The following is a 22433-nucleotide window of genomic DNA, read 5'->3' on the forward strand; positions in this document are numbered from 1 at the left end:
TCACTTTCTCTCTCATAGCCTCAGGTGCCTCATACATAAAACGGGCATAATAATACTTGCAGAATTTTCACAGCATTATAATGAGGAAAGAACTTTGCAAACCTAAAAGCTCTATATAAATAAAAATCTAATAAAAATAAAAACAAACTCAGTTATTTTTTATGAGAACTATCAGAAAACTATAGTGAGCACAGGCAGGCATTGCTTTAAGAAAATATGGTATGGAAATCTGTATCAAAATAATTGTTTGTTTTACCAGAAGATACATAAATCTGTAGACAGATACTGGCAGTCTCAGACAAAAAGTAGTAAAGGAGGGTATTGTTATTGGAAGTGAAAAATAGGAAAGAGAGGCAAGAAGCCAGGTAGGTAAAAAACAAACATGATAAATACATGGAAGCATGGAAAGATTTATATGAACTGATAAAAAGCAAAGTAAGCAGAATCAGGAAAAGATACATAATAACTAATAATCTAAATGAAAAGAAGAAGAGCAAAACAATTGAAGATGAAAAAGTTTGGCCTTGGCCCCAAAGAGGAGATTATGAGAAACCACCTCCCTCTCCTTTCTCCATTAAAGAGTGGAGAGAGTGGGGTAGTAAGGGTGTCGATGGATGTGGAACATTCTTTACTATGTTAGATTTTTTAAAATATATTGGTAAATTTTGCTGTTCTTTTTCCCTTCCTTCCTTTTTCCCTTCTCTCCTTCTTTCCCTCCTTCCTTCTTTTTAAAAGAATTCTTTGTTGGTTTTTAAATTGTTTTTTTTGGTGAGGCAATTGGGGTTAAGTGACTTGCCCAGGGTCACACAGCTAGTAAGTGTCACGGGTCTGAGACCAGATTTGAACTCAGGTCCTCCTGACTCCAGGGCTGGTGCTCTATCTACTGCACCACCTAGTTGCCCCAAGAATTCTTTGTTATAAATGATGATTCTCTGGGAGACTGGAGTGAGAGGAATACAGGGAACATTTTGGTGATTTAAACCCAAAATATATCAATAAAAATCTATTTTAAAATAATCTAGATAGGCAAGGCATGGGTTAAGGTACATAATTATGAGTTCAGGTCAAAGACAAAACTTCCATTAGTAGTAGAAGTGGAGTAATCCTCCCAGAGGCCCCAGTCTTTTATTCATTACAAAAAGCCTTATCAAACCTTTTGTGGTATTCAATGGCATCTAGTTCTGGGCATCACACTTTAGGGAAAAACAAAACAAAACATTTTTAAGACACTAAAGCATACCTAGAGGAGGGCAATCAAGATGCTGAGGAGACTTGAAGTCATATTTGAGAATCTTTCAAGAAACTAGTAATATTTCCCCAGAAAAGAAAAGGGGAAGAATTCTATCTCTAAATATGTGAAGGGCTACCATAGAACACATATCATCAGTTTTGTTCAGGGTGGCCCTAGAAGGCCAAATTAGGAGCAATAGGAAGGCAGCATATGACTAAGGAACTGGAAATTCTTTCAACATTAACTTCCATTTATTTAAGAAGTTACTCTTAACCTGAAGATTTTTTTTTGTCTGAACATTGCTAGTGCCATATGTGCCTTTATAATGCCTACAGTATCATTAAGAGGATGGGTTCCTGACACAAAACAAAAAAAGGACCAGAGTCATCTAAAAAGTGTCATAATTATGACAATAGGGAGTTGTATGTGAAAGCTCATAGCATCTGGCTTGTTTTGCCCTGGTAGAGCATTAGTGAATTGGGGACAAAGAATAGTGCATTAGAGAGTATGCTGGATGGAGAGTCAGAAGTCCTGGATTCTAGCCCTGACTGTGTGACCTTGGGCAAGTATTCACTTTGGGCCATAATTTTTACTGGTAAGATGAAACCCATTTGAATAAGATGTTTCTCAGTTTTTTCCAGTATTAACACTAATGTTCTATGGTCTAAGATTCTGTTCCAAAATACTTACCCATTCTAATAAATATTTTACATTCCAAGGTCCATTCTAGCTATTTCATTCTATAGTCTTTGCTCTATGCTTCTTTCTAGCTCTAATATATTAATATATACCTCCACAACAACTCTACCATTCTTCCCTTTTTCTCCATGGTGGGTAGGAGTACAGTGGATAGAGTGCTGAACTTAGAGTTAGTAAGACCTAAGTTCAAATCTGACTTCATATACTTACTAGCTGTGTGAACCTGGGCAAGTCACTTAACCTCATTTTGCCTCAGTTTCCTCATATGAAAAATGGTAATAATAATAGAACCTACCTCACAGGATTGTTATGTGGCGCAAATGACATAATAATTGTAATGTTTGACACATAGTAAGTACTATATAAATGTTAGCTACTAAACAATATATTCTTCATGCAAATTCTTCATCCAATGCTTTACCTTATTATGGGAGTACTAAGTAGGTTCTCAAATACTATGTCAGTGGAACATAATCTGGGAGGGCTTCAGATACAGCCTTGGTGATGGACTGCATCTGTCTCATCATCTTCCCAGTTGCCCAGGTTTTCAACTTGAATTATCCTCATTTTCCCTCATCCCATATACTGAATCAACTTCCAAGTCATGAAAATTTTACCTCTCTGACATCTCTATAATTCACTCTCTTTTCTCTAGGGCAACTAGATGGCACAGAGGACAGATCATTGGGTCTGAAATCAGGAAGACCTGAGTTTCAATCTGGATTCAGACACTAACTGGATGGATGACTTTGGATGAGTCACCTGTTTACCTCAATTTCCTTACCTGTAAAATGGGGATAATAACTACCTACATTGTAGGGTTATTGTGAGGACCAAATGAGATAATAATTTTAAAGGACTCACTTGGCACAGTGCCTGAAACATAGTAGGTACTCTAAAATGTTTGCTCTTTTCCTCTTCCCTTTATTCCCAGGGGTACCATCTTAGCTCCAGTGTTTGCTCACCACCTCTCACCTGGGACATTGCCTTAGCCTCCTAGTAGATGTCCCTGTCTCAAGTCCTATCTATATGCAAAGCTGCAAAAGTGTTTTTTTTTTTAACCTAAAGCCTGGCCTGACTATTTTATTTACCTCCTCATTCCATGAAAGCTCCAGAATCAAATACAAACTCCTCTAGCTATCATTTGAAACTCTTCACAACCTGGATCCAACCTACTTTCCAGTCTTATTATATATCACTCTCTGTCTTATCCATTACCATGTTGTACATCCAAACTGCCCTTCTCGCTGTTATTCACAAAAATATTCCATCTCCCAGAGGCAGAGAGGTGGTACTAGATAGAATGTGGGATAGAATGGAGTCATGAGAACCCGAGTTCAAATCTGGCCTTAGAAACTTACAAATTATGTGACCTTGGACAAGTCGTATAATCTGTGTTTGCCTTAGTTACCTCAACTGAAAAAATGAGAATAATAATAGCACCTACTTTGGAGGATTGTTGTGAGGATCAGATGAGATAATATTTATAAAAAGTACTTAGTCCAGGGGCAGCTAGGTGGCGCAGTGGATAGAGCACTGGCCCTGGAGTCAGGAGGACCTGATTTCAAATGCGGCCTCAGACACTTAACACTTACTGGCTGTGTGACCCTGGGCAAGTCACTTAAGCCCAATTGCCTCACCAAAAAACCAAAACAAAACAAAACAAAAAAGTACTTAGTCCAGATCCTAGTATGTTCTGTATAATGTTTATTCCCTTCCCGTTTCCTTGCCATCTCTGTGTCTTGGCACAGGCTATCTACCATGTCTGTAATTTACTTCCTCCTGACTTCTGTTCCTAGAATTACTGGCTTCCTTCATAGTTTCTGTTCAAGTCTGACCACTTTCTCTAGGAATTTTTCTCTGATCACCTTCTTAGTGCCCTTCCCCTCAGAAATTTTTTAATAATTATTTTGTATTCATTTCTATTTTCTTATCAGTGTATATGTTTCCCACTAAGAAAAAGTAAATTCTTCGAGGGGTAGGGCTGTTTAGTATTTATCTCTGTAGATCCAGCATGTATTATAGCACCTGGCACATAGTATGTGCTCAATGGGGGTATATTAAATGAAATGGATGAGTATCAGTGGAATGAACATCCTTGAGTCTCTGCAGATTATTTTAATTTTGTCTTGGCATCCTCAGCACCTTGCCGAGTACCTCGTACATAAATGCCTGTTGATTGATTAAATTCTTAAAATGACAGATAATTGTCCTTAAAGAAACACTTCTGACTCTTGTCTATATTTCACGGAACAAATTAAATTACTGAATTTAATTTTTCTCAAATGATTCAAGGGTTCGTTCCTTGTATCCCCAGTTGGGGAAAAAGTTTACTAAATGTTAGATTACATGAAGTTCAACCCTCTTGTTTTATTGGAGAAACAGAAGCCCAGGAAGGGGGAATGTTTTGTCCAAGGTCACTTGTCTATTCAGCGACAGGGCCTGGCCTAGAACTCAGGCCTTCTGACTCTGAGATCAATGCTCTTTCTGCTACATGTAAGTATCTTTTTAAAGAGCTGTAAATAGCTCAGCTAACTTCAGGAACTAAATGACAAACCTGGAGACACCCGCTTACTCTTTGGTGGTGCAAACAGCACCTGGCCAGCCGGCTTGATTTCTCACAGGCTTCAGCAAGGGCATCAAATTGATGTGGGGAAGAAAAAAAGAGCAGTTCATTTGCAAATGCTAACTTGCTCAGCCAGCAGGGCCAGTGAAAGGTTTCCAGTGTCAGCACCGGTAGCTGTCACCTCTTAATAGCAGAGAAGCTCCTTACCTTCATGAGAAATGCTCATTAAATCTTTAGAGCCCTTCTTCAGAAAGCAGCTAACAACAGCACCAAGGTAGAGCTTAACCCCACTGCGAAGCCCTTGCTGGAATCAGCAACCACTTCCCTAGTGTCATTATATGTTCTAGAGGGAACTGGACCTATTGTTAATTAACTCCAACTACCCATGTCTCCTTTACAGTGTGATTGTATTTTTTTTTGGGGGGGGCAGGGCAATAACGGTTAAGTGACTTGCTCAGGGTCACACAACTAGTAAGTATCAAGTGTCTGAGGCTGGATTTGAACTCAGGTCCTCCTGAGTCCAGGGCTGGTGCTTTATCCACTGTGACACCTAGCTACCCCCTTCCTTTACAGGGTTAACTAGCTACAAATCAGCATAAAGGTAGAACTGGAAAGGACTTTAAAATGGAAAACATATGAAAATGAGGCCCAGAGAGTAGAAGTACCAGGGACATTTTCTTTCTTTCTTTCTTTCTTTTTTTTTTCAGGGCATTGAAGATTAAGTGACTTGCCCAGGGTCACACAGCTAGTAAGTGTCAAGTATCTGAGGCTGGATTTGAACTCAGGTCCTCCTGAGTCTAGGGCTGGTGCTTTATCCACTGTACCACCTTGCTGCCTGACCAGGAACATTTTCAAACAGCCATTTAGTGGCAGAGCCAAGATAAGACCTCAGGACTCCTGACTTTTCCCAAGGAGCCCCCAGCAAGGGGTAGCCTCCTTAGAGACAGCCAGGCAAGTTCCCAGGTTCCATAAATGAGCAAAAAAAAAAAAAAAAAAAAAAGGATTGCCAAGCGAGTATTATTTCTTTTTCTCTCTTGGCACCAAACTCAAGCTCCCCATGACTTCATACAATTGCTTGGAGTCCAAATGAAACCTATCCTTCATGAGCAGCATTTTCTGTTGACTGCCTGTCCCTAAAGGCTTCAGCATGCTTTAGTAATGAAAAGAGCATTGAGTTCAAGTTTGTGATCTACTGCTAACTAGCTTTGCAAACGTGGGTGTATCACATCACCTCTACGAGCTTAAGAATGAGGAAAGCAGACCAGAGGATTCTTCAGGTGCCTCCCAGCTCTGATAGTCTATGATCCCTCCTCTCTCCCTCTCCTCTAACAAGTTTATCTTTTTTTTTAATATAGTGTTCTTTCTGTGTCTATGATTTCTTTTCCAAGGTAGATGGCAGAGCTGGGATTGGAGTTAGGCAGAGCAGACAACCACTGAGGGCATTATTAAATACAACTTTTTTATAAGTGTGCACATTTTGAATGCCAAATAAATCTAACAGTCAAGGTCTTCAGGGATTTTTTTTTCTCTATTTTTTTTTTCTTTTTCGCTAAGTCAAGCACAGCTTGTGCTCGACTGAAGGCTTCACTCCTCCAATAGCTGTGCAAACTCTCAGCATTTCCTGTGATGCAAAAATGTCTGGTGCAGGGCCTGACCATAGCTAGCTCATCTATGAAACAAATATATTTGAAGATGCTAATGGATCACAACATCAGAGAATCAGAGGGCTGCAAAATTTGGGGGTTGGAAAGTTCCATACATCTCATATAGCCCAAACTCACCATTTTCTACATGAGGAAACTGAGGCTCAGAGAACAGAAGTCATTTCCACAAGACCACGTGGCTAAGAAGTGGCAGGGAAGAGATTCCAACCTAGTTCTTCCAACTCCAAGTTCTGAAATCTTAAATATAACAAGCCAATCTGGGGACAGCTAGGTGGCGCAGTGGATAAAGCACCTGCCCTGGATTCAGAAAGACCTGAGTTCAAATCTTGCCTCAGACACCTGACACTTACTAGCTGTGTGACCTTGGGCAAGTCACTTAACCCTTATTGTCCCTAAAAAACAACAAAACAAAACAAAACAAAACAAAACAAAAACCACAAAAAACAAAACAAAATGACAAGCCAATCTTTCCCAGGGTTTCTATCAAGGGATTCTTAATCACACATTACTTTAATAGAATAGATTACACTGCATTGTGTGATCTTGGGCAAATCACTTAACCTCCATGGGCTTCAGTTTCCTCTATCCATAAAATGTTTGACCAGATGACTCCTATTAATATTAATAATAGTTAACATTTATATAGCACTTACTATGGGGCAAGCACTGTGCTAAATGCTTTGCAATTATTATCTCATTTGGTCCTCAAAAGCACCTTGGGAAGTAGGTGCTATTATTAATCCCATTTTACAGATGAGGAAACCAAGAAAACCAAGGGTTAAGTGATTGACTCAGGGTCATATACCTGGTAAATTAGTGTCTGAAGCTGGATTTGAACTGAGGTCTTCTTGACTTCAGGCCTAGAGATCTTTGCATTGTACCATCTAGTTGCCCCATGAGACCTTCATAGTAGGCCACAATTTCCTTTGGAAGGCCAAGAACCTTCCCAATAGAAATTCCCACCCATCTCATACCTGGAGCTCTTTGGGAACCAGGGAGAGGAGTAGAGGGCAGCTCACCTTTCTCTTGGCAGCTGGTGGTTTGGGTTGTGGCGGCAGCGGACGCTGAGGCCAAAGAGTTTCCGGGCAGTGCGCTGGATCTTCTGTCTCTGAGCCTCAGTAGAGCTCTGGAGCAGCTTGTAGCGGTTCTGTAGATCCCAGTCATTCCCCCAATGCTGGTGGATGCTCCCAATGGTCAGAAAATGGTTGTTAGGCAGCCTCTTCATGAATGATTTAAACTCATCTGTTGTAAAACACAAGCCCAGATGCAGAAGATGAGACCAGAATATGCCCTCCAAAAACATCCACAGAATAAAAATGATCACTGAATAATGCAAACTTGCAAGTCAGGTTCCATAATCTAGGATCCCCTGGAAATAGAAATCATCCTACCAGTTTCTTTCCTGCTCTCAGCTTCCAGCCCTCTCCTCGACTTCCTAGGATGTACAGGGGTCATAAAACAGATGGTTTCTTTTTTTTTTTTCTGCTGATAGACTCACAGACAGTTCACCTGTGAAATTGAATGGACCTTTGAGATCATTTAGTCTACTTTTCTTTTGCAAAGGAGGAAATTGAGGTTCAGAAAGGAGAAATGATGACCTAAGGTTGCATAGCAAGTAGTGGAAGACTCTGAACTCAAGTCTCTAGACTCCCAAGTCAGTGCTGTTTTCCAGTTTTTATGTTGAAGGGTTGAGGGGACTTGGGTATCATTTATACTGCAAAAGAGGTTGCAATGGGATGGCATAATAATCTTTGAATATGGCAATTTGAGTACTTTTTCTCAATATCCAGATGATATCATCTAAAGCAAGTAAGCTAAAATTAAAGCAAGATTTGGGTTGATCATAAGACCTTCTGAGTCTTAGACCCACAACAATATTGGGATGTCTGGTTCAATGAAGGGGTAGGATTCCTCTCTATCCCTAATGACTGTTAGAAAGAGAAAGGTTGACTATTAGTACTAAGTAGCCCACCAGAAGGAAGTAAATAGTGCTAATGACTTCTTCAGGTCCCTTCTACCTCTATTTTTATTGATGGAAATTTTCTGAGTTCATTCAGCATTTGACCCATTTATTGGCACAGAAAGATGTTTCCCTCTAATCTGTTTGCAGTGAACAGGCAATTATTCTTCATGTCTGTGGCTTCAGAGTTTGTGGTAGATTGGGAGGGGAAACCCGGGAGTCCAGGCCTTAAAATCCCAGCTCTAACAAACGAGCAGGTCTCCCTACCCAATTTTTCAGTGAGCATAAACAGGTCTCTGAATCTCTGTGTGTTCTAGCTGAGTCCTGTTTAAGCCCAATCATTTGGGGACATGAAGACATTTCTGCCTGGGGGGAGGAGTTGCTAGTCTTTAGCAGTAGTTGGCCATTAATCCGATGAAATTACCCAGAGTCGAAGCTGTTAATGCTATTATGGGCTGAAAATGAAAAGAAGAAGAAGAAGAAAAAAAATCAAACCACAGATGCATATATGGATTTCTTTCCTTAATGGGCGATGCTGTTTTCAATTGATACATACAGGGACATTAGAGAATGAATGTCCTTGTGGGAAGCGGGCACAATGCATAAGTCATCTAAGTGGTCTATTCAGCTTAATACGTGGCTTCTCATCTTCTTGTCTTTCCCCACCCAAAGTGGTTTCTCTTCTTTCCCAATAACTGGATTCAGAGAAGCCAGGCAGTTTTTGCATGCAGCCTCCCTTCGACTAGGCCTTGGAGCTATTAGGACAAAATTCTTTCTAAAATTTTATTTTCACAAACATTCCTTTTGTTTAGGATCAACAACAATAAAAAAATAATATAAATTGTCATACAGACTCCTTTTCTTTTGTGAATTCTGTACAGATTTAAAGGGGCTGTGTAGTGTTAGCAGCTTTATCTCAGTGATGTGACCTTGCAAAAACTAAACTAGGAGTAAAATCACCAATAGCATGTATAATCAGGAGTAAAATCACCAACAGCACATATAATCAGAATGTCAGAGCTGGAATGAGCCTTAGGATACTTGAATATCAACACATAGAATGTTAGAGCTAAAAAGAACCTCCTTAAAATAAAATACTAGAGAATAGAATGCCTAAATTGGGAGAGAATGTAGACTATAGAATCTATGTGAATATTTAAAACATAACCTTTTAGACCTAGATAGAAGGGGCATTTGAACATAGAATTTTAAAATACAGACTCTGATAATGTTGTAACTGGAAGAAAAGGTGCGTACTGATAAGTAGGTGATCAGAACCAAAGAGAAGGCTATGTAAGCTACTCCAACTGGCCATCCCAAATACCATTGCAAACACAAGTCTGGCAGAACTTTGTTAGAGAAAATGACTCCTGGCTCTGTCCCTCACCAGAACAGAATAGTAATATAGGGCACTTTCTAATCTCATATGTATTTTGATTTGTTCTCTAAACAGGGGTGTGAGTGTCTCAAGCTGTGGAAGCAAAGAGTTTTCCACCCCATCGTTAAACTTATCTTTGATCCTTTTATAAATAGTCTGAAGCTATGCACAGCCAAGATTCTTTGGATACCTTGACAAAGCTTTTACCTAAAGGGTATCAGCATCACCCTGGTCTTTCTCAGTGAGCCTTGGAACCATTCACAATAACTATGCCATTATGGCATACTGGCAATTATGTCTCTGAACTTTTAAAGGCACCTTGGGAACACATGGAAAAGGACACCGTGGGGTGGTCCTGGATGAGATTGGGGGATAAATGCAGGTTTCTGCCAGGAAGGCAAATGATCTTAGTTCCACACACTACTATTAGATTTACTATGTGACCTTGGATAGATGTCTTTGCTTCTCTATAATGATGAAGATAAGGGAAATGTCTTTGAAACATTCTTATTCTCTAAGGAAGACTTTTAGAGATCATTTGCTATCTTCATCAAGAGCTTATTTTTGTTTTGGTGATTTTTGCATGTTAGATCTTATTTTTATTGTTACAGTGATTCTCTCCCTCTCTCCCCCACCTTCCTTCCCTCCTTTTCTCCCTCACTCTCTGTCTCTGTCTCTGTCTCTCTCTCTCTGTCTCTCTCTCTCACACACACACACACACACACACACACACAGAACACAAGGCCATCAGTTGTTAGACTCCATACCTGAATTCTCCAGGTCCTTATAGGCTTCCGTCCAAGACTTGGCCATGTTGGCCAAAGTGTACTCCATGATCTGGATGTCAGTGATTGGGCAGTTGCACTGTGGGAATTCCTCTGCACACTGACATCGGCACTGGCTGTTCTTACACACATACTCTCCCTCCCCATTGCACATTATGTAACTCAAGGCTGATTGGACAAATTTCTCTTGCAGATACTGAGGGAAGATTATCTGAAGACCTGCATGAGAACATAAAAAAGGGCAGGAGGGAGAAAGGGGAAGAGATGGAAATGTTGAACAGAAGTTATTTCATTAACCATTTTGAAAGGAGATACATTGGGGTTCAAAGGCTGCCAGGTTTCTTCTGCTTGTTATAACTGAAGTCCTTTGGGATGGGCCAAAATGCAGGCATTGTGGAGGGCCTAGCTTGTTAGTGAGATCTCTTTATCAACCATTTTTATTCCAACTCCACATACTTTACTATTCCCTTTTTCTTCATGGATTTCTTTAGTGTGAACATCCTCCATTGACACAGATCTCAATTCCTTCACCACTTTCCTAAAATAGTTTTATGAGCTGATATGGCCAAAATATGCATCAGCTGATGGGATGTGCTAGTTTGAGAAGCCTCTTCACATTTAGCTTATCTAGTATTTGGATAAGAAATCAGGCTTGGGGACAGTGAGGTGGCATAGTGGATAGAACAGTGGTCCTGTGTCAGGAAGACCTGAGTTCAAATCTGGCCTCAGATACTTATTAGCTCTGTGACCCTGGCCAAGTCACTTAAACCTGATTGCCTCAAAAAAAAAAATCAAACCTGCACCTGAAACTTTTTTTTCCGACTTGATAATAGCTAGCATTTATATTGTACTTTAAGATTTACAAAACATTTTTTCATTTATTACTAAATTCCACCATTATCACAATGTTGTGAGGTATTTCCCATTTTAAATATGAGGAAACTGAAGTTGAGAGAAGTTAAACAAAGAAACACCCCAGGATAACAAAGTTAGTAAGTTTCTATGGCAGGATTCAGACTTAGATCTTCCTGATTAAAGCCCTTTACTTTCTCCAGTAGGTCAAACCTTAAACTTCATAGGCATACATATTAAGAAATGAAAATCACTTCCCAGGCTGATGCTGGGAAGATACTTAACGCTGCTAAGAAGTCTTACTCAGTACCCTATATAATCTATTTTACTTTGGAACAGATTCTTTCTGCAGTCCTAGACATCTTACCCAAGAAGATACACAATAACTGCAGCAATGGTCCTTTCTCTCTCTCCCTCAACTCATATTTTGATGCAAAAAGGACCTCTGGGCAAGAATATAAATTATAGGGGAGCCCATGTCCCCCATCAACAAAGATGGGAAAGCAGCAATCTCCTGGTGCCAAGGCTTCTTGAGGTCCCAGTATATTCTGCTGAATGGGATGTTGGGAAAATGTACGATAATAATAAATATTTGTTAAGCCTATACTAGTTTCACATGACTGTGCCAGTCATTGGAAGGTACCCAAAGTTTAAATAAGACATAGTCTCTGCTTTCATAGAGCTTACAGACTAGTAGATAAGGAATCTATTCAGTTTGTACAATATATACTGTTATGTGATGTGTATTAGAGTGATAGAAAACAAAATGCCACTTAGGACCTGCCAAAAGAGGAGGTTTTTATTGATCCAGTGTATCAGAGAAGGCTTCATTGACAAGGTGGCATTTGATTTGGGCTTTAAAGTTTGGGTAGGAATTAAATAGGGAAAAGATAGAAAAGGAGGGCATTTTAGGCATAGAAAATATCATAAGGAAAGAGTAGGAGCTAGGACAGTACATGGAATGTTTGTGAGAAGAGAATACAGAATCAAGAGATTATAAAAGCAAGGAAAGAGTATTGCCCATCAAAATATAGGCCTGTGGAGATGACTTAACAATTTCCTGAAAACTTATTCGATAAGCACTTAATGAGCACAAACTATGGATAGGACATCCTAGGGACATAAAAAACTTTAATAAGATATAGTCCCTACCCTCATGGAGCATAGTCTGTTAGGAGGATAGGGACCAAACACAGATGAATAGAGGGATATAAACTGGACTGGTGAGGGCACTTCCTCTACCAGTAGAGAATTACTCAGAGCACAAAGAGGTCAACTTAGTTGTTCAGGGTCATGTAGCCAGAATGTGTCAGAAGTGAGACCTGAAGTGAAAACAACCTGGCTTTGAAACCAACTCTTGGCCTCTCTCTCATCTTACATGGTGAGGAGAATAGACAGGGAAAAATGAATTGACACATGTGGCTTGAGGGGGGAAGGTCACCACCAATGTGAGGATCATCAGCAACATCCCCAGGATAAATGGATCCTCACTTGCAGATTCAGTTTGATTATTTTCTCTTCCTACCCTCTTCTTCTCTTTTACTTATCTACCTCCCCAATACCCTCTTCCCTATTTCTCCCTTGTGGGGCTGTGCAATGAACCACATTCTTTCTCCATTGTATATCCTCTGCCCAGCATTTTGGACTCAGTAGGGAGAAAAAAATAAAATCAAAGAAGGGACTGGAATCCAGCTAAGTCAGTGAATTACAGGAAACTTTCCTTAGTAGAGGATCTGGGATTCCCTCTGACTTCCAATATTCACTATCTCCAATTCTGAGACCCTCCAGCCTTCTATCCGTCCAATTACTGATTTTTTTTTTTGTCCATTCTGACTGAATAGTATGGAAGAATCTCACCTTTTTCTCTGTCTTTTTATAATAATGATGATCATTTTTCAGGTGGCAAAGTACCCCCCCCCACACACACATACAATATCTTTAAGAAGGAGGCAAAGCAAAGATTATTCTCCCCATTTTATCAGATGGAAAAACAAGGCTCATTAGCAGTGGTGTCAGCCCAAGTTTTTCTTTTACTTTACCATGCTGCTGCTCTATTTCCATGTGCTTGCTCATCATTTTCTCTATCCCCTGTGTGTGGGGAGAACATTTTCTATTCTTGTTTTCAGCCCAAAAGGAACTTGAAGAGCGAGTTTTTAGAAAAATGCGTCAAATCATCTCTTAGTTTGGCAAGGATTCAAAAGGCAGTATTACCTTCTATGTTTAATCTAACTGGAGGAAAAAAGACAGAGAAGGCTTGGCATTGGGGGCTTTTTTTATGAGCAGTTGTAACACAAACAGGCTTCTCTTTAAAAACGGAAACTCCGTCCGTGCCTCCGCGTCTCTGAGGCAGGATCTCTTGGGTAATTTTGAAGGAGAATAATGAAGACAGAGGCAATTAGAAAGTACTTTTCTGCAAAATGTCATTACTGTTGAAAGTTACATAACTATTTTGTTAGCAGCAGGGATTCACAAGCGGCCGCGGCCAAAGGCTTCCCTCGGTCACCTGGTTCAACAAAGAAGCCCAGTTCTGGCCTCGTATATTGGCGCCTCATTCCTGTTTCCCCATTTCAAAGGGAGCCATAAATATCTTGGGGCAGAATTTGGCCCATAGAATCACTGTTGTACAGATATACAGCTGCTGTCTGGTGTGGGATATTTTGCTCCACATAGCTCCCAAGGAATTATACATGTATATGCACATATAACTCCATAAGTGTTTATGCAAGCAATACTAATTCATATTTATGGAATAATAACTCATATGCATATGGCAACATGTCATGTTTCTGATGCTTTACGGTTCACTCTCTTCAAAATAATTCTGAGTTTGGTGGTTCAAGGGTAATTATCTTCATTTCACAGATGAAGATGTGTACTCCCAAAGAGGGCACGGGACTTGCCCAAGGTCACACGATTAATAAGTAGATGGCAAAACTAGGACTTGGACCCTGTGCCCATACAAGTTACAGAGGATGTCCAAAAAAGGAAAGAAAGAAAAAACCAATGCTGCTGTTTTGCGAAGGTTATTGATTCCCCTGCACAATTGGTAAGACTTAAAAAATTCTGATTTTCATTTCAAAACCAACTCACCCACACTGAACATATGGAATGTTTTTTTTTTCCTCCCAGACTACTTAGAATTTTAAATGTGATGCCTTCAATATGCAGGATGTGTGGGCAATGGGGGAACGTGTGAACATTAAGACAAGGACCATCACTCTTTGCTTCTTTCTCCCTTGCTACCTCCCATGGTGATTGTTGGGCTTGATATATGGAAACTCAGTACATATAGTCTTTCTGTTCCTGACCCTAACATAGCATACACTATCTCCATTCTGATATCTATATGTTGACCAAGAGAAGCATAAGGAAAAGGAAGAGAATAAGCATTTATATAGTACCTACTATGTGCCAGGTACTGTGCTCTGCACTTTAAAAATATTATCTCATTTGATGCTCACAGCATCCCCATGAGGTAGATGTTGTTATTACCTCTATTTTATAGTTCAGGAAACTGAAGCAAACAAAACTTAAATGGACTTATTCAGAATCACAGATCTAGTAAGTGTCTGAGGTCATATTTGAACTCAGGTCTTCCTGTCTCCAAGCCCAGAACTCTATCTACTGTACCACCTTCTTCTTGTTGTTGTTGGATCATTTCAGTTGTGTCTGACTCTTTGTGATCCCATTTGGAGTTTTCTTGGCAAAGACACTGTAGAGATTTGCCATTTCTATCTCCAGCTCATTTTACAGGGCGAAAAGCAATTGTTTCTGTTCTGGCCAAAACCTCTGAGGGTCTTCACCTACCATATTGATTCTTTTTGGCAAACTAGGCCATCTTTTGATTCTATTCTTACCTGGTGTTTAATTACTGAATGGCTGTTGCCTCAGACAACACTTTGTACACTTATGCCTGAATTCAAATAACTTTAGAGAAAGCTTTAAAAGAGAGAAAGACCTTAGCTTAAAAAGGCCAAGGTCCCCCACTGCATCCGGGGTCATCACCACATGTCCTGACCTATGTCTTACTGCTGAACTCTAATGACTCTGGAGGAGAGATTGGAGCTGATTACTTTGCACAGCACTGCCTTACTTAAATCTAATTCACTCACAAGTCAGGAAATCAACCTCCTGAGGCTATTGGTTCTCTTTGAGAATGAAGGATGAACAACAATCATTTTACAGATGAGAAAACTGAGGCAAACAGGGTTAAGTGACTTTCTCAGGACCACACAGCTACTAAGTGTCTTAGGTCAAATTTGAACTCAGATCTTCCTGACTCCAGGCCCTGCACTCTATTTACCTTACAGAGGAGCCCATACAGCTTGCCTCTAAATCCAGAAAAAAGGGAACTATCTCCATTAACATAAGGATGAGAGCACCTTTTTAAAAAAATTTGCCTTTCCTACCCACCTTACAGATGATGATGATAACTGTTATGTATATAGCATTATTATTTCATTAGATGCTTACAGTAATTCTAGAAGGTAGATATCATAATCCCCATTTTATATATAAGGAAACTGAGGCAGACAGTGGTTAAGTGACTTGCCTGGGGTCACACAACTAATAAGTGTCTGAGGTAGGAACTGAATTAAGGTCTTCGTGACGTCAGGTCCAGTGTTCTATACACTGTGCCACTAGCTGCCTAGATAATGTCATTCCTTACTGGAGATAAGAAGTGTTCCGAATTGGGACTTGGTCCCAAGTCAGTAGTCTTACCTCTTAGTCCAAAGCGCTTTACATTTTACCTAAATAGGGTCTTTTCTCTCTGTTATAGCTATACTTATATGAAGTGAAATGCAATGTTCTATCTTCTCTAAAGTTATTTGAATTCAGGCATATGTATACAAGTATGTTTAGAATAATTCAGTGTAGCCTTCCTCCTTGGGGCCTTTTCCTCCCAGATTACTCTTGCACGAACTCAACATACAAGCTTCTGACCTCCTTTGCCACTTAGGGTCTGGTTGACATGTGGTAGCATTTGATTACATATTCCCTTGTATCATATGTTTGAGTCGTGCATTCAAAACAAGACTTAAGTTACATCAAGAGAGAGATCCTGTCCTCTCCTTCCTTAATCTCTCCCACAGTACCCAGCAAGCCTCAGGCTGTTAGTAAATGTTTGGTAAATGACAGAAAGGATAGAACCTGATAGTTTTAAAATTAAATAGGAAACAGCAGAGATGAAAATTGTGGCACAGCTCTTGGGGATGGGACCCGACCTCAGAGTACACTGGCTTAGTCTCCTCCACTAGGCTGGTTTGGCCATAAAGCTTACATTGGATTTATCTTGGTGGGAAAGTATGCTTGTGGAATATCCCCTGAGCCCAAGACATAGAATCAGAATATCTCAGTTTGAGGCTGTCCCTTTTATAGCTGTGTGATCTTGGGAAAATCCCTTCCCTTCCATGGGTCTGGCCTTAGTCACAGGTAAAATGAGGGGATTGGGCTGGGAGATTCTGAATTCATCTTCTAGCACCAACATTCTTAGACGAGCTTGAAAGAAAAAATGTTCAGAGCCAGGAATGGCCCTGGCTCACTCTAAGCCCCTTTAAGGCAAGGACCATTTCAGATCATAGGATTTAGACCAGGAAAGGCCTTTTCAGATCAAGTCCAATCCCTTCATTCCATAGAACAGAAAACTAAGGCCCTTCAGAGGTGAAATGATTTGCCCCAAGGTCAGATAAGTCTTGAAGAACAGTCAGGATTCTGACCCACATTTTCTGACTCCAAACTCAAGGGAAACACCCACCCTTATTGCCACAACCTCCCCTTCTTCATCATATGTCCTAAGCACCTAAACTAGTGCTATACTCCCCGTAGGGACTCAACAAATCTTTCTTGACTAAATAATTTGTTTCCTGACCTATTTCATTAGTAGCTAAATGCACACTCTCTTTTGGTGTCAAGGGGAGGCCAATTGTACCAGAGGAGGGAGAAGAGGGGGAAAAAAAACCAACAACAAAAAAAACAGGTCCTCCTGTGATGGAAGATAAATATTTTTCTCTCCCGTTACAGCACCAGAATGCAACCCCCTGCAGACATCGTCAAGCCCTATAGGACTCCCAGCTGTTGTCTTGTACCTGGTAAGTTCTGCCTGTCAGATTCTGTCGGTTTCTGAAATGCATGAGGCAGAGGGAATAATAACTCCGAGTGAACCGTCTGCAAGCCTCCCGGCCTGATCTCCTTCCTCACAAAAAGCCCAGGGATTTCAGACTGGCAGATAAAGGACTTTATGGCTGGAACAGCAGTGCTGAACTCCAGTGTAATGAAGGCACGCAGGTCAATTACCCATCTGTTTGTGTTTCTATTGCGCTGAATTACAGTATCCATCGCTGACAGCTCATTGGAGTGGAATGGAAATAAGACAATAATTCACCGGGTGAAACTGTGCAGAAAGGGCGGAAAGGCTGTGATCTCATTCAGAAGTTCAGTCCTGTCTCCGTGACGGGTCATTTACGCTCTGGGAAAGGGAGACAGGCTGCCACAGGGCTCCTGCAATCTCATGAGACCACTTGTTTGCCTCCCTTAGTGAAGGGAGTAGGAAGTGGAGATTGGTTAAGGTCCAGATCACAGAACCACAGAATGTCAGAGGTGGAAGGAATAGGAATTCCCTCTCTAGCATCCCTAACAAGTGGTTTTCCCGTCTCTGCCTAAAGACCTCCAGGGATAGATAAGGAAGCTGCTACTTCCTGACGCATCCTATGCCACTTTTGTACAGGAAGGTTTGTTGTTGTTGTTTTCCATATGTACATGAAATTACAATAAAATATAAATATATTATTTTTTATATTTATATATGAGTGTAGAAGGGGGGTCATGTTTATATGCTTTATATAATAATAAGAGTTAACATTTATATAGCATTAACTATATACCAGACAATGTTTTAAATGCATTGCAATTATTATCTCATTTGATCCTCACAGCAACCCTGGGAGGTAGGTGCTATTATTATTCCTGATTTACAGATGAGAAAACTGAGGCAAACAGAAGTTAAGTAGTGCCTTGCCTGGGGTCACACAGATAGTAAGTGTCTGAGGCTGGATTTGAACTCAGGTCTTCCAACCTTCAGACCCAGAGCTCTATCTACTCAGCTCTATCATTTAGATCATAAGGACCGTAGATTTAGAGATGAAAGCAACTTTTAAGGTTAGTAATCTAGTCTCATGCACTCATTTTTCAGTTGAGGAACCTGGGGACCAGAGAGGTTAAATGAGTTGCCCAAGATCACACAGGTTGTAAGGGACAGAGGTGGGATTTGAACTCAAGTCCTCAAAATTCAAAATCTGCTCTCTTCCAAAAGTCCTATTCAGTACAACTACCACTACTGATGCTACTATAGATGTCTCCTAGGGCCTAGACAAACTAATCCCTATTCCATCTGCCATCACTTCAGATAATTCTGTGTACTAGAGGACTCAATCCACTCAGTTGTAGCACCCAGGTCAGTTGGGACATGGTGGTGCAGGCTTGTCATCTCTGCTACCTTAGGAGGCTGAGGCTGGTAGAATTTTAGCATTTGGAAGTTCTGAGCTTTAGCAGGGCTAAAGGAGATGAAAAACACCTCAGATCAATCCTTTCTTCCTGCCCTTTTCTCCTCCCTTTGGTAAATAGAGACAGTCCATGGCCCACTATATTTTCTGGGTCCCATCCAGTAAACAATCTTTTATTAAATTCCTATTATGTGACAGGCACTCTGCTTAATCTCTGGAGACACACAGACAAAAGTGAAACCATCTCTGCCCTCAAAGAACTTGCCAGGTAATGGGGGAGAAAACAGACAATATTTAATATTGCATAATATGTAACAGAATATATGGTAGTACCTAATTTATTTTCTATATCTATATCTAATCTCTCTCTCCCTTCACCCACTACCACAACCTCTCCCTCTCCCTCTCCTTCTCCCTTTCCCACTCTCTTTTTGGCTTTTGTATTAGAAGGCAACTAGGCCTACCAGGAGGTAGAGTTGAGGAGTGAGTGCATTCCAGACATGAGGAACATACAAAGACACAGAGAAGGGAGGAGGATTTTCTGTGCAGAATAACAAATTTCTAGTGTATCCAGATTGAATATTGTTAGGAGGGAAGTAATATTTAAGAAAACTAGAAAGGTAGGAAGGTGCCAGATTGTAAAGTGTTTTAAATGCCAGAGCAATTCATATTGGATTTTTGAACCAATAAGAAGCCACTGGCATTTGTCTGAGAGGGTATGAAATAATCAACATGTACTTTAGAAAAATTACTTGGGCAACTCTATGAAAGATGGATTAGAGTGGGGAGTGAGAAGAGATGAAGGCCTGAGTTACAGCAGTAGCAAGTGAATATGGAGGAGGAAACAAATGTATGTAAGAGATATCAAGGTAAAAGTAATAAGAATTGGCAGCTGTTTGGTTACTTGGGGAGAATGAAAGTGCAGAATAGAAGTTGTGAAACTGGGTGACTGGGAGAATGGTAGTGTCCTTGACAGCATAGGGAAGGTCAGAAGAACGGAGGAATTGATGGGAAAGATAATTCTATTTTGTATATATTGAGATTGAGATGGTTATGGGACATCCAGTACAGTATGCCTAATAGGCAATTCAGGATGTGAAATTGGAGTGCAGGAGATAAGAGTCAGGCTTTATAAAAAGATCTAGAAGTCATCTGAATAGAGATGATGATGGAAATCTGTGGGACTGATGAGATCACCAAGTTTGGAAGAGTAGAAAGAAGAGAGAAGAGGGCCAATGATAGCTAGCCTAGGGGGACATGTTGAATTAGCAAAGCAAAGTGAGAAAATCCAGTCAACTAAGAGGAAGACCAAAAGAGAACACTGTCAGTAAAAAAATTTCAAGAAGAGAAAGTACCAAGGTGGTCAATAGCTAGTAAATAGAATTTTAAATTTTGCAAAAGCATTTTACATGTGTGATCTCATTTGATCCTCACAGCAATCCTATAAAGTAGATGCTATTTTAGAGATGAAGAATATGATCCTGAAAGATTTTAAGTAGCTTTCTCAAAGTCACAGAGGAGGTTAAGTGCCTGAGGCAGAGTGGAAAGCCACAAAGAGGTCAAGGAGGATGAGGTTAGAGAAAAGGTCAATAGTTTTGGCAATTAAAAACGGTTGGTGACATTGAAGTAAAGAGTTTCAGTTGAATGATAAAAATTCAGTTGAATGGCAAGAAGTAAAGGGAGTTAAGAAGGTACTAGTAGGGGATGAAATTAAAGTACCAAGTAGAAATGGCTTTTTCGAGTGTTTTCCTGAGAGAGGGAGGATATTAGCAAGTACAATGTAATTTAATAAAAAAAAATATCTAAATGGGGAGACTGGTATATTTGTAGCTAGTAGGAAAAAACATAATGAGAAAATGAAGATTAGAGAGAGAGTTGAGGCAATCTGCTAGAGAAGGTGGCAGGGAATAGGATCAAGGGTACAAGGGGACCCTAGCCATCTTCTTTTTCATTCTCCTTGCCATTGCATGTTTCCCCCTCCACGGTTACTTTTTCACTTCTTGCTTATGGAAGGGTTATCAAATCAATAGTGTCATTGCTCCTGGAGCTAGCCCTTATTGATCCACTTGTTATCTCCATGATTTCTCATAAGAAAACAGCCTGGCCACTACCCCCTTACTAGAATGTAAGTATATTGAAAGTAGGCACTGTTTTGGTTTGGGTTTGTATCCCTAGTGCTTAGAAAATTTTATTAGATGCTTAGGAAATTTCTTGAAACTAATTCATACAGTTCTAAGTCTCTTTCCCCTTCTAGGATAAACATACCCAGTTCCTCTGACATAAACAGAATCTGATGAGCTTTTATTTCATACTTACTTATGCATAAAGCACCATGTTAGGTTTATGGGACATAAAGACAAAATGAAAAGCAGTCCTTGCCTTCACGGTTCTTACATTCATCTGATCCTTTAATGGCCTACTTTCTAATTACAGATATTCCTAAAAAATGTATGACATTTACATAGCATTTTGATCTTGTGAATCACTTTACATTCATTATCTATTTGTGCCTCATACAGCCTTGTAAAGAAAGTGCTATGGGTATTTTTATCCCCATGTTAGAGTGTAGGAAACTGAGGCTAAGTAACTTGCCCATGGTCAAACAGCAAGTAAGAGCAGAAGGATTGAAACTCAGATCTTCTTGAATCCAAGTTCAAGAGGCAGTGTGGTATAATGGATAGAGCACTAGTCTTGTGGAAGTACCTGGATTTGAATCTTGTCTCTGCCACTTACTTCCTAGGTGGCCTAAGATCTTCTCAGGGCCTTGGTTTCCTCATGTACAAAATAAGGGGGTTGGGTTCCATTATCTCTGAGGTCCCTTCCAGCTCTAATATGTGATCCTGAGATATATGACATAGCATCCTGTCTACTAAGCTATTTGACCCCTTATGATAGCTTAAAACCATATGCCTAGCTAGCTGAAATATTGTCTCCCTATTCCCCATAAGAGATAATAGATATTTAGACAGGCCAAGAAATCTAGACTGGATTACCTTTGATGTAGGTCATTTCCAACTCTGAGAAGTTACGATTCTAAAATCTAACTAATTTTGGGTAAGTTACTTCTCTGAGGCTTCTGGTGGAACAGTGAATAGAACTCTGGGATTGGAATCAGGAAGCCTGAGTTGAAATCTGACCTCAGACACTTACTAGTTGTGTGACCTTGGGCAAGCCATTTAACTTCCTTTTGCCTCAGTTTCCTCAATGGTAAAATGGGGATGAAAATAATAGCATCTCCTTTGCAGGTTTGTAAAAGTGTTTAGCATAGTGACTGGAACATAGTAGGTACTGTTCCCTCCTCTTACACTTCATATCGTTGAAGTGGGATTTTGAGGCAATGTGGAGTAGTGGGTAGAGCCTCATAGTCAGGAAGATTTTGGCTCAAGCTCTAACTCTGACATATACTTAATGTGTCACCTTGGATAAGTCACTTAGCCTCTCAGTATATCCAGGTGACAATTTTCATTAGTGGAGGGAGTTTCCTCACTAGGTGATAACTATTCCAATAAAATCATAGATCACGGATCCTCCTTACCCCACACACACTCCTTCCCAAATTAGAATAATAACCCTTGCTATGTCTCCTTCACAGGGAAATTGTGGGAATCCAATGGATTAACTAATATGTAAGAACTTTGCATACTGCTATTCACATGCCCAGGATCCTTCAATTCATTTCAACAATCACTTCTTAATTACCTGCTCTATTGCCAAAATTATTAGGCAAAGAGCAGGGAAAAGCAAAAAAAAAAAAAAAAAAAAAGGGAACCAGCTCTGTGGTTAAGGAGTTTCTAGTATC

The 22433-nt window shown here is 40.1% G+C and overlaps 1 protein-coding gene across 2 annotated transcripts in view; it reads right to left on the reverse strand.

Annotated features, from left to right (window-relative positions):
* BRINP1 (BMP/retinoic acid inducible neural specific 1) overlaps positions 1–22433 on the reverse strand; it is a 181837-nt gene that overhangs the window by 16412 nt on the left and 142992 nt on the right. For both annotated transcript variants that reach the window (XM_043984251.1, XM_043984250.1), the window contains 2 exons: positions 10266–10502; positions 7180–7402 (listed from right to left, as the gene is read on the reverse strand). In XM_043984251.1, coding sequence (XP_043840186.1) covers positions 7180–7402; positions 10266–10502 — 460 coding nt within the window. The remainder of the gene's footprint in view (positions 1–7179; positions 7403–10265; positions 10503–22433) is intronic.

Source organism: Dromiciops gliroides, chromosome 2 (genome assembly GCF_019393635.1).
Source record: "Dromiciops gliroides isolate mDroGli1 chromosome 2, mDroGli1.pri, whole genome shotgun sequence".
In the NCBI taxonomy this organism is placed as follows: domain Eukaryota; kingdom Metazoa; phylum Chordata; class Mammalia; order Microbiotheria; family Microbiotheriidae; genus Dromiciops; species Dromiciops gliroides.